Below are 12,456 nucleotides of genomic sequence, written 5' to 3' on the forward strand. Positions count from 1 at the left end.
CATTTTTAAATGCCATACAAGCAACAATACCACCTAGTCATGGATGGATAACTTGCAGCATCTCTCCTCCCTTATACAATAGCAGCGTTACTGAATTCTGTGCCTCCATTTTCATTCACTCTCCAGCATGTAGTACACTGAATACCCTGTGACCAAACAATAAAATAACATTTATCTTAGTGCATCCCCCAGTACCCATTGCATTTCACCGTTCGGGCTTTCCCATCCCTGGTACATTATCCACACACATTGTCTGCCACAACCAGGAGACCCGCCGCTCCCGACACAAAGACAGCAGAGACGCTGCGCGGTGACACCTAGCATTGTAGTGGCGTTTATATGATCTTTATTGGATGGTTGCCCGGGTAACAAATGTGGGAGGTGGGGGCTGCTGTGCCCCTTGCCCCCCTCACCCGCCGCCGCACAGACACGCGCACTTGGCCCCAGGGGCGGGTCTTGCGCGGACGGAGGAATGCGCGCGCCACGCCTAGTATTATTATCACACACACACACTCTCTCGCGGCGCCGCGCGCGCACCCACCAGCCGGTTCATTGACTTGCGGCCCGTGACCATTCTCCGCCCTCGTTACTGCGCGTGCGCGACTCTTGGCTGCTACAGGAGGTGGCGCGCAGTGGAATGCATTGCAGCTAGAACTGCTGCGCTCATTGAGAGACAGACGTGCGGCGGGCGGTGCGCGCGCGCAGGGTGGGAGTCACTCACGGGGGCCGGCCGGGTGAGAGCAGCGCAGACGGCGGGGCCGGACCGACAGAGCGGACATACAGCAGAGGCGATACAAGTCCATGGAGAGTCGCGTCGTCCGCGGATCCTCACTCCTCTCCGTTGCCACCAGCCCCCTCTAACCCCGGGCGGGCTCTCCTCCTGCACCGGGCGCTCGGACGCGCTGTGCGGACAGGGAGCGGCAGGGATCGCGGTGACAGCAGCAGCATCCGGGAAGGTTGGAGGAGCAGCCGCCTCTATGATGAAGTTCAAGCCGAACCAGACTCGGACTTACGACCGTGAGGGCTTCAAGAAGCGGGCGGCCTGCCTGTGCTTTAGGAACGAGCGGGAGGATGAGGTGAGACCCGCCCCCACCCCATCACCGCACACACTGGCCCTGTCTCCCGTTACTCCGTCACCGGCAGCAGCCTCTTCTTTGTGTTCGGGAAGTACGGAGCCAACTCCCCCGGGTTCTCCGGTCCTGCTTCTCTGTGCCTGATGCTGGGCACCCACCGAGCAGGTCACCCGGCTACCCAAGAGCATAAACATGCACATGTATGTGTGTCATTGGGGACCGTTGTGTTCGTGTGTATGCAGCACAGAAGGTGTACATGTATGACTCGGAGCTGTCCCATCTTCCGGTGTAGTCTGACATGTCACAGGCATGGCTATAGTTATTGTTCTACTGAGTCATGGTCTCATCCACCTTCCCATGTAGTAGTATAGAGCACAGCCTGGTGTGTGTGTCAGTGAGTTGTCCTGTGCTAAGCTGGTTGGGGTATGTAACACCTTATGTTCAAAGTGGTTATTTATATTTTTTTAAAATACATAGTTTATACTATGTAGCAACTTATTACTACAAGGGACAGCTCTATATACTGTGAGTAATACAGCAACTTTGACAGGTAACATGCTGCCTCTGAAAGTTGCTGACTGGTTTTATTCTGTTTTTAAAAAAAAGCAACATGATCATCTTTTTTGTATGTTATCCTTGGTAACTATTATTAGTGCATGGTAGTCACACCGACTCTTTAATGCCTTACTTTGAGATAATGTGTTGATAGGTGTATTAATTAGTGTTCTTTATAGGTGCCTATTTTATCTTTTGTACTGGCTTGTTCCCATGAAGTGACATAATAAAATTAATGGTGGATCCTATAATAGTAGGCACTTAATTTTTCCGTCTGCTATCTCTATACTTACTCTATATAAACATGTAATGCCTAAAATCAATTTTTTTATTTAAAATATTAAATTATTTATTTTATTGCTCACTTAATGCAAGTTGTTACACCCAGGCAGTACTTGCCTTGTCATCAAGGGGTTTACCCTCTTACATGAAAACCATAGAACATGGAAGAGACAGTAGAAATCTGTGCTCAAACCCCATATGTGATCTGAACTTCATCTACCCACATGAATGCAAGTCAGTGAAGCTGACCTAAAATATTACTGTTTTGCTTTGACTTGTGTTGAAGTGTACTGGACAGCTCATAATGAAGTTTGCAAGTGAGACATGAATAGTTTCTGGATATGTTGCCTTTAAATAAGATGTAACAAAGTTCACAATTACAGAACAAATAATATACATAATTACCTATTGCTCCCTTTTATTTATTTATTTCATAGCACTTAACATTAAAACCCAAGACATTTTATACAAAAGTTGACTTTTTTTTTTTTCCTTTATTACTCTTGTAAAGTGGTTTTTGCAAAGTTACCATTTTGAAAATTTATTTGGCAATTGACGATGATTTTTTGTATTCACTACTCGTTTTGTCTTCTGTATAAGGTATGCAAAATAGAAAACACCTGTGTTGTGCAGACTTACTTTGTGAAACCAGTTAATGAAGTTTAATGAAGACCTCATAAATTATGAACCTGTTTGTTTTTTTTTCTTAAAAAGTGTGAGCAAACCATAAAGGTGGGTACACTAGATGATGTGTTCACGGTGCGATATCGTCAACGATTTCCCTTGAACTCTCCCTGGCAGTCCAGGACAATATGGTGCCTAAAACTGTCCAATCTGACCAATGATCTATCGTGCGTCCTTAACTATTTCCAGTGCGTTGTGTACATGTTTGGCGATGGACGACCCGTGGATACGCGCATTGCTATGGTTCTCACACGTGAACACTCATGATTTGCACACATTTTACACGATTTGTCGTTCCGATTCGTTGAAATCGGGTGAATTGTGCAAAATATCGTCAAGAGTGTGGGTACCTTAAGTGTTTGACATGTGTTTTCTTATTTGTAAAGTACATAACAGCAAAAATATATTGCGTCACCTTTCATTTTCAAGTGCAGAAATTTCATATACTTTTGTGACCAAATTACAAATAAAACCTTATTTATATGCACATGAAGGCCACTGTAGGGTTTTCCAATGTGCTTACCTAGTAGTAGAACAAGATGTGTTTTGTCAACAAAACTGTAGTTCTAGTGTGTATCATCATGACATTAGAAACCATGGTTTCAGTTTTTGGAGCAATTTCTGTGCATTTTAACTAGGAGTAAAACGCAGGTAAAAACAAACAAACCAGAAAGTATGTGGCATTGAGGCTTTTCGAAAATTATTATATTGAACACCCTCATTGTTTTTAGGGGATCTTCTCTACAGAATTAGTAAAAATATTGCTTTAGAAATAAAATGCTTATGAAAATATTATACAGAAAGGGCACCAAGTAGTTTATTTATATATATATATATATATATATATATATATATATATAATATTATTTTTTTTTTTTTTTTAATGCTTTTTTCCATACATAAACAGGCCTTGTCACCTGGAAGTTCCAGCAATACATACACATAGAACAGGAAGAGAAGATCACTATAGTGTAATAAAACCCTACTATTTAATAGAGCTTTTAAAATTGCACATACAATTCCCCCATGTGCTTTCTTTTCTCTTACTATTACCTATGGAACCTAACCCTTGACTTCTGCCACCGTACTACTTATTATGACTGTTGTTGCAGCAATGTTTATAGGGGAAGGTGGGGCTAGTTGTTACAAAAATATAGAAATTCAAATATCTCAAATCCTTAATCACAACCAAACAGAAACATTCACAAACAAAACTGTATTCTTTATTCTATTTATATTGGGTGTAAGTTACATCCAATAATGATTAACAATGAAAAATAAGGTTTTTCGGAACAAAAATAATCGTAACCACCTGCCTTCGGGGGTAAATTGTAATGGGGTTGGGGCAAATTGTTATAGATAAAATAATCTATACAAAAATCTTAAAATAAAAGCCTATAGAAATCTTTGTGCGTTTATCACAAAATCACATTTGGCATATATTTGGTATACTATATAGTCTGATGACAATGACAGACATCACTTTGCATTCCCGCTAGGCTGTTTTAGCTGGGCGCCGCACCCTGCCCAATTTCAAAAGGACTGAATGCTCCCTGCCTGTTTTGGCGGCAGCCCACTAAAAACTATTTGGGTGCCGTCCCCACCCCTGGACCGCAGTGTCCTACGGGTGGGGTAAACTGCGGTGTAGCGATCGCCTCTGGTGAATAGATGCCGGGGGCATGCGCTTCAATTCACAATGATGATAATATACACTAATGGTCTATGATTCTAACAAAATGAATGAATAAAACCTAACCTTTAACAGTCCAGCCAAGATGCGACTTCAAATCTAGGTGAAAAATATAATTTAACAAGAAAAAACGTTTGTTTAGGTACCTATTACATAAACACGTCTGCGTTGTTGCGCTGAACACTGACGGTAAAATTTTCAAACTTGTTCCCAGTCACACGAGCCGCTGCACAAAATGGGGTTAGATTAATTGTAACAACTAGCCTCTGTAACAGCTAGCCCTGCCTTCCCCTATACCATGTACTTGTCCTGCAGTGTCTTGTACTGTAATGCTGGCCATACACGCTACAATTATCGGGGCGATCCGCCTGATATTGGAGGATCGCCCCGATAATTGTAGCGTGTGGGGGGGGGCGACCGAGGGTTAAATATTGCTCGGTCAGGCATGCCAGATTGTCCAGCATGCCCGTCCGATGCGATATTTCCCGGTTAACTGTCGGCCGCATCGGGCAGTGTATGCCCAGCCGCGGCCGACAGACAGACATTTCCTGTGTTCCTACGGAAGGAACAGGGAAATGTCTCCTCCCCCGGGGGCGGAGCGCAGATGTCTGCCGAATACACTGAGAGAAATCTCACTGTGTATGCCAGCGACATCTGCTGCTGGCAGCCGGCCAGATAAAATGTCTGTCGGTCTGACAGGTATTTTATCTGGCCGTGTATGCCCAGCATAAGTAACTGTTCTCTTGTTCTGCTCAATTGTTTATGTACTTTGTTAGGCACTGCAGAACCCTTGTGGCACCATATAAATAAAGGATAATAAAATAGATCCTCTATAGAGTTAACTGTGTACAGTGTCCTTCAATCCAAGATAAGTCTGATTGCCACTTAAGTCCAGATGATAGTTTAAACAGTTCTGTATGCAGCACCTGTTTGATTTATCTCATCAGTTCTTTCCAGATACATTATAAAATAAAATTATATAGTGTATGAGTAATTTTAAAAGCCCTTTTAAATAGTTGGATTTGATTACGCTATACAGGTTGAGTCTCCCATATCCGAATATTCCGAAATACTGAGATAGTGAATCCTTTGCTTTTTGATGTTTCAATGTACACAAACTTTGTTTAAGCCACAAAATTAAAATATTGTATAAAAATTACCTTCAAGCTTTGTGTAAAAGGTGTAAATTAATTTCATGTATGTACACAAATTTTGTATGAGCCACAAAATTGACAATATTGTATAAAATTACCTGCAGTCTGTGTATATAAAACATAACCATATTCTTTATTTAGATTTGGGTCCCATTCCCAAGATATTTCATTATGGTATGCAAATATTCCAAAATACGGAATATTCCAATATCCAAAATACCCCTGGTCCCAAGCATTTTGGATATGGGTGACTCAACCTGTATAACAATTTTCTTTTCCTATTGTATGTATTATGCTCTCAAACTCTGTCCTCAGGACCCCACACAGTTCACGTTTTGCAGGTCACCTAGCAGGTGTACAGGTGTATTCATTACTCACTGACACATTTTAAAAGATCCACAGGTGGATCTAATATCTCACTTGTGATTCATCGCAGGAGACCAGGAAAACATTGACTGTTTGGGGTCCTGAGGACCGAGTTTGAGAACCTGTAATATATATGTTCAGTTTTCTGTGCCAACTGACAAACAAGGTCTTCAGAAAAATCTGCCATTTTGAATTCCATAAGGAGAGGATTCAGTATTAAGTAGGCCATAGACTACATATAGTGCCACCAACACTGTAGAGGAGTATTTGCTTGAGAGTTTAAGCACATCCATACACTGCAAGATGCATGGAATGGATGTAATCTATATGCACTGCCTGGAGTCGGCTTAACGATGATAGTGAGCATCAGACAGGTTTGATAACTAAACCAAACAATCTAGACTGTTTTCAGCCATTTTCAGTCTGTAACCAATTATTGCTCAGGTCCATTCAGTGAACAGTTATTTAATTGGCTGATATGAGCAATTACTGTTCAGTGTGTGGCCAGTTTAAGACTTAAAGTGGCATTCTTTAAAAATGTGTGTGTGAATATAATATATATATATATATATATATATATATATATTATAATTTATTTATTTTTCCCTTAGCTTTGAATTAAGTGCTTATTTATTTTTCAATGCTTTTTACACCAGTTAAGTGATAATTAACATTACAACAGGTTTTGCTTTTAAAATATATTTCTGACTTATAGATTTCAACATATTTTTCCCAAATCTTGTTGATTTACTGTTGGAGCATGTAAAGAAAGACAAAAGTAGGAGGAAAATGCTTTATTTCTCTTGAAATTCTACCATAGTTTTACAAAAATTATCATTTGTTTATCCCCAAGCTTTAAATGTATATTTTTCTAAGTAGGTTGATACCAAATGTGTACTACTTAAGAAAATAATTTCTCTTTGCTACGTTAAGGGCGATTGGATTTCCCTTATTGCTTTGCTACATTTTCTGATTGTAAGCAATCCAGTGTGACCGGGAGTGATCCTTCCCAGTCCACTTAAATGTATCATAGGCATAGATGCACTTGAACACTTTTCTGGTTAAAACTCTAGTAGTATTCAAATCATATTTCTATAGGTCCAGTGTAAGGACTACAGATTATGCTGCTGCTATATAAATGTTAATAATGTAAACTGTATCTAATAGGATCCGGCATGCCAGCTTCGGGTTGGGTATGGATTACCGGCGGTCGGGATGCAGCTGGTCAGAATACCGACAGCGGCATCCCAACAGTCAGAATCCCAACACGCATCAGGAATCAAGATAAGTCTAACCCTCCCTCGGTGCCTAAACCTAACTCCCGTCCTAACTGGCGATACTTACCTTTAGGATGCCGTCGGTGGGATACTGGTGCCGGGATCCCGACACTGTTTAGACCATCGGCATCCCGTCAGCTTCTATTAGTACTAGTTTACATGCAGTTTTGTAGTAAATACTTATAGAGCAGAATGCCTGTCCCTAGCCTGAATAACACTAGTTGGTGTAATAGTTATGTGGTATAATAATGTGAAGTGTAGTGCATTCACTTGAATACTGTAAGTCAGGAGCCAATAATTTTTTGCAAAATTTAGGAGCAAGCAACCAGAATATGAACACTTGCATAGACTGTCCCACATGCCATCAGACCACCTTACATGCCTCTTCAATGGTCATCAGATTTTGCCACATGCCATACCTTCCCAAATTCAAAATATGCCACTCAGTAGGGCCTTCATTCATATTAGGCCACACAGCCAGACCCCAGTGCACATTAGGCCACATAGTACAATTTTCCACCCCAAGAACAAAATGAAGCATCAGGGTGCAGGCAAAACAGTGAAGGCAGTCAGCCTCTGAGCTTATTAGAGGACTCAATATGCACTGTGTCTGAAGTTGGCAATATCTATTTCTACTTCAGGGTCCATAGGGTATCCACAAAGATACCTTGGGGTATAGGCGGATGACGTCAGACATCGGGCACCACATAGTTAAAGTTTTCAGCCTCCCAGGATGCACTGGGGTCCCCATCTTATACCCCGCCTCCGAGCCAAGACAAACCAGTTTCGTAGGCGCCCGGCTCGGAGTCGGATCACCATTTAACAGAGGGGGGGCTGTAATGGCCCCTGAAGTTCTTCAAGGCAGCTGTGGCTGCATAAGATGAGCTGCACCGCATACACAGTCAGTACTGACGTCTATGCTGACGCTCCTCCACCCCGCCGGACCAGAACGCCGGTACTGACCCGTGGATGCTGGTGGGTGTCTGGGGTCACAGCTAGCAGTGACCCCGGACTGTGGCCGGATTAAAGGGGGCAGGTAAGCGGCGGGGTCCCGCGGAGAGTACCCGCCGAAACACAGTCCTAAGTCCCCAGGCAGGGGCCTTCCCTGTCTCCCAGCCGGCGCCTCCCTCGCTGCACAGTGCCTCTCTATAGCGGGCTGTGTCAGCGCTCCTCCCCTGGGCCCGCCTCCTCTCTGCTCCTCGGCGACCATTTTCTGAGAGTGTGCAAACGCTGAATACCGGTGGCATCGCGGTCCGGGTCCCCCCGCATGCCTCTCCTGCGATTAAGGTCAGAGTATGCAGCACTGTTTCCTACCAGGCTCTGTCTGTGTAGTTGATCATAGTGCTAGTAATGCAGGGATTTATTTCTGCATTGTATGTGACTTACTGCTAGCGCTGCTGCCTGTACTTTCATTTCTGACTGTCAGTCATTTTACTATCCCTGTTCTTCCTCTGCTAAAGCCCTTGTGGTGCAGTGTTGCAGGGTGTTCATTACCTCACTATAAAGAGCATTTATATGTGAAGGGAGCCACATACACGCCGTTATACTCATGTCTGAGAGTGAACGTGATTTTCATCTTCAGCTAAAGTGTACCACATGTAATGTACCATTAGCGGAGGGTGATGGAAACACTGAGGGTTTATGAAGGGCATGTTATCTTATATCACGCCCGATTTCTGTCACTGTACCTGTGCAGGAACCGGCCTGAGCTTGTTTTGCTAAGGCACTTACAACCTCTGCATTCCCCCAGATGGGGTTATCACAGCAGTCGGTTGTGTCGTCACCCATGCAGGGGTTCCCCAGGCAGTTGATGGCCACTCTGGCAGCAGCTAAGTCTGCGTGTCTGCAATCTGCTACAGTCCCATCAGGGTCGGGTTCTTCGTCCTTTCGGCCCTTTAGGGCCCAGGGTAAGTCCAAAGTACAGTCCTTTCCGGGACAGGGGCCAAGAAATCTGCCAAGCCAAAGAAGCAGGCTTGGAGTACAAGGCGTCCTACTCCCAAGTTGGACGTTAAGCCTTCCGCCTGACGGGACAGGCCTCTCTTTGGGGGACCCCAAAGTGGGAGGCCGGCTTCCTCAGTTCGCCCAGTGCTGGTGTCTCACCACCACGGACACTTGGGTAAGAGAAGTAGTCTCTCGGGGGTACGCCCTCTCCTTCCGGCGGAGGCCTCCCAGCCGGTTTTTCACCACGGGCCTTCAGATGGATCAAAACAAGGCCCTGGAATTCCGGAAAATTTTACTCTGCTCCAGGCTGGAGTTATAGTGCCGGTTCCGTTGCCAGAGGGGATCCGGGGTATTACTCCAATCTTTTTCTGGTACAGAAACCCAATGGGTCTTACCGGCCCATCCTCAACCTCAAATCCCTCAAAGAATTCTTGAGCGTTCCTCTGTTCCGGATGGATACCCTGCGTTCCATCATTTTAGCGATGGAGCCTGGGGATTTTATGGTCTTACTAGATATTCAGGACGCTTACCTGCATATGCCCATTGTCTCAGCACACCAACGTTTCCTCATGTTTGCAGTGGTCAACCTGCACTTCCAGTTTCAGGCAGTGCCCTTTGGTCTGGCCACGGTGCCTCGAGTGTTACCAAAGTCATGGCATTTATGGCAGCCCACTTGCGGATGCGGGGGGTCCGCTTGTTGCCCTATCTGGATGACCACTTGTTCTTGGCAGGGTCTCCAGAGATACTTCAGTGCCATCTGCAACTGACAGTCTCTGTGTTGCAGACTCACGGCTGACTGGTAAACTGGAAGAAGTCCTCCCTGGTTTCCTCACAGAGGATGCTCCATCTCGGAGCCCTGTTGGACTCTCGACAACAGAGGATCTTTGTGACGGAGGAAAAGATCTCTGCATTACAGGCAAAAGTAGGCAGTTGCCTACAGAGTCGCCGGGTGTCTATTTACTCAGCGGTGAGGTTACTGGAAACCATGGTGTTGATGTTCGACATGGTGGAGTACGCTCAGTTTCACTCCAGACCTCTGCAGAAGTTGATCCTCTCCAGATGGGATGGTTTGCCCCATCGGATAAAGACGCAGACAATGGTGCTTTCCCCGGAGGTACGTCTGGCCTGGTGGCTGCACACTGCTCACCTGAACAGGAGGCACCCCTTTTGGATCTGGGTCCTTCTGACAAAGGAAGCCAGTCTCCGAGGCTGGGGAGCGGTGACGGGTCCGCACTTCTTCCAGGGAAGGTGGACGCCAGCAGAATCTGTTTTCGATCTTGGAACTTCGGGCAGTGGCCCTGATTCAGAGCCGGACGCTCTGACAGAGCGCTCGCTGTGAATCAGGGCCGGCCCTCTGTTTATTTTTAGCGGCCTCCTGGCAGCTCGCATAGCTGTGGGTGACCACCCACAGCTATAGCAAGCGGCCAAAAAGATGGTCGCGATGGTCAAGACCATCGCGACCATCGGGCTTGCGACGAGACCCTTGTGGTAGGGTCTCGTTGCCGCTCCCTCATTCGCATGTGCATTGGGCCAACATCGACCCGCTTGTGAGCGCTCAGCTCTCGCTAGCGGGTTTGAATCAGGCCCAGTATTCAAAGCTCTCCAGCAAGCAAGACATGTCCTGCACAGAAAACCCATGCAGGTGCAGTCAGACAACGCCACCACAGTGGCTTACATAAACCGCCCAGGAGGAACCCGCAGTCAGGCGGCCCTGACGGAGGTGTCCCGCATTCTAGCTTGGGCGGAAGACAATCTCGCTGCCATCTCGGCAGTGTTCATACCAGGAGTCCTCAACTGGGAAGCAGACTTTCTCAGCCGTCAAAACGTGCATCCAGGGGAATGGTCTCTTCACCAGGAGGTGTTTCAGCTAGTGGTGAACAAGTGGGGCCTTCCAGCGATAGACCTCATGGCCTCCCGACACAACAACAAGCTACCTGTGTATGGGTCAAGAAAACAAGAGGCGCAGGGGCACTTCTGGTAGACGCTCTGTCGGTCCGGTGGACCTTCCAGTTTGCGTACCTCTTCCCTCTGTTCTCCCTTCTTCCTCGAGTGATTCGCAATTCAAGCAAGAAGGCGGCCCTCTCCTGCTGATAGCTCCAGCGTGGCCCAGACAGCACTGGTACTCAGATCTTCGGAGTCTCTCCGTAGACACTCTGATGCTGTTGCCTCTATGTCCGGACCTTTTGTCTCATGGTCCTTGCCATTACCCGGACCTGGGTCATCTGTCTTTGACGGCGTGGCTGTTGAGACTGCCCTCTTAAGGTCCAGGGGTTTTTCCAGCTCTGTAGATAACGCCATGCTCAGAGCTCGGAATCCTGCATCTGCAAGAATTTACCATCGAGTATGGCATACTTTCTTTGAATGGTGTCGCCCTAAAAGCTATGATCCTCCGGTGTTCCGGAGATCCAGGGTGTTGGCTTTCCTGCAGGCGGGCTTAGATCACGGTTTTTGCCTTGTTTCTCTGAAGGTGCAGGTTTCTGCCCTGTCAGTGTGGTTTCAGCGTAGGATTGCTACACTTCCTGATGTCCGCACCTTTCTGCAGGGTGTACTTCGTATTCAGCCTCCCTTTGTTCCTCCAGTGGCTCCTTGGTATCTGGCTGTGGTCCTGAGGGCTCTCCAAGGACTGCCATTTGAACCACTGGGCTCAGTGGATTTCAAATGGCTTACAGCGAAGACTGTATTTCTTCTGGCCCTTGCTTCGGCCAGAAGGTTTTCAGAATTGGGGGCTCTCTCATGTCGGCCTCCCTTTCTCATTTTTCATAGGTACTCGCCCTAGTTTTCTCCCGAAGGTGGTATCTAGTTTCCATATTAATGAGGAAATCATAGTGCCGGCCTTTAGTTCTCCAGACCTCTCGGTTGGTGATGCCACCTTAGATGTGGTACGGGCTCTAAGGATTTATGTTGACCGTACCAATTCTTTTAGGAAGTCGGACTCCTTCTTTGTCCTCTATGGCTTCCGTAAGAAGGGTTGGCCTGCCACTAAGCAAACTTTGGCAGGGTGGATTCGCAAGGCAATCTCTGAGGCGTATTTTCATGAAGGCCTTCCTGTTCCATCCTCTGTTAGAGCTCATTCCACTAGGTCTGTTGGCCCTTCGTGGGCAGCTCGACGTGGTGCCTCTGCTGTTCAGCTTTGCAAGGCAGCCACGTGGTCTTCTGTCCATACCTTTTGTAAAGTATTATGCATTCGATACCTTCCCCTCTCAGGATGCTTCCTTCGGGTGGCGGATTCTCCTTTAAGCACAGGAGCGTCCCCACCCTTAAAGGATACTTCTTTGGGACATGCCCAAGGTATCCTGTGGACCCTGAAGTAGAAAATGATGTGGTATACCCTTCTTATCTCTATTTCTACGAAGTTCATAGGGTTCCACAGGACTCCCACCCTGTTGCACCTGTACTGCTGATGGGCTTTGATCTGGTCACCGGTTTTTCCGTCT

At 46.1% G+C, this 12,456-nt stretch overlaps 1 protein-coding gene across 3 annotated transcripts in view; it reads left to right on the top strand.

Moving 5' to 3' along the window:
- The first annotated feature begins 542 nt into the window (after nucleotides 1-542).
- The window catches only part of NUDT4 (nudix hydrolase 4), a 78,550-nt gene continuing 66,636 nt past the window's right edge, over nucleotides 543-12,456 (top strand). For all 3 annotated transcript variants that reach the window (XM_088454519.1, XM_088454528.1, XM_088454537.1), the window contains exon 1: nucleotides 543-1,076. In XM_088454519.1, coding sequence (XP_088310645.1) covers nucleotides 978-1,076 — 99 coding nt within the window. In that variant the 5' untranslated portion in view covers nucleotides 543-977. The remainder of the gene's footprint in view (nucleotides 1,077-12,456) is intronic.

This window comes from Taudactylus pleione, unplaced genomic scaffold (genome assembly GCF_031769625.1).
Source record: "Taudactylus pleione unplaced genomic scaffold, aTauple2 ptg000040l, whole genome shotgun sequence".
Classification (NCBI taxonomy): domain Eukaryota; kingdom Metazoa; phylum Chordata; class Amphibia; order Anura; family Myobatrachidae; genus Taudactylus; species Taudactylus pleione.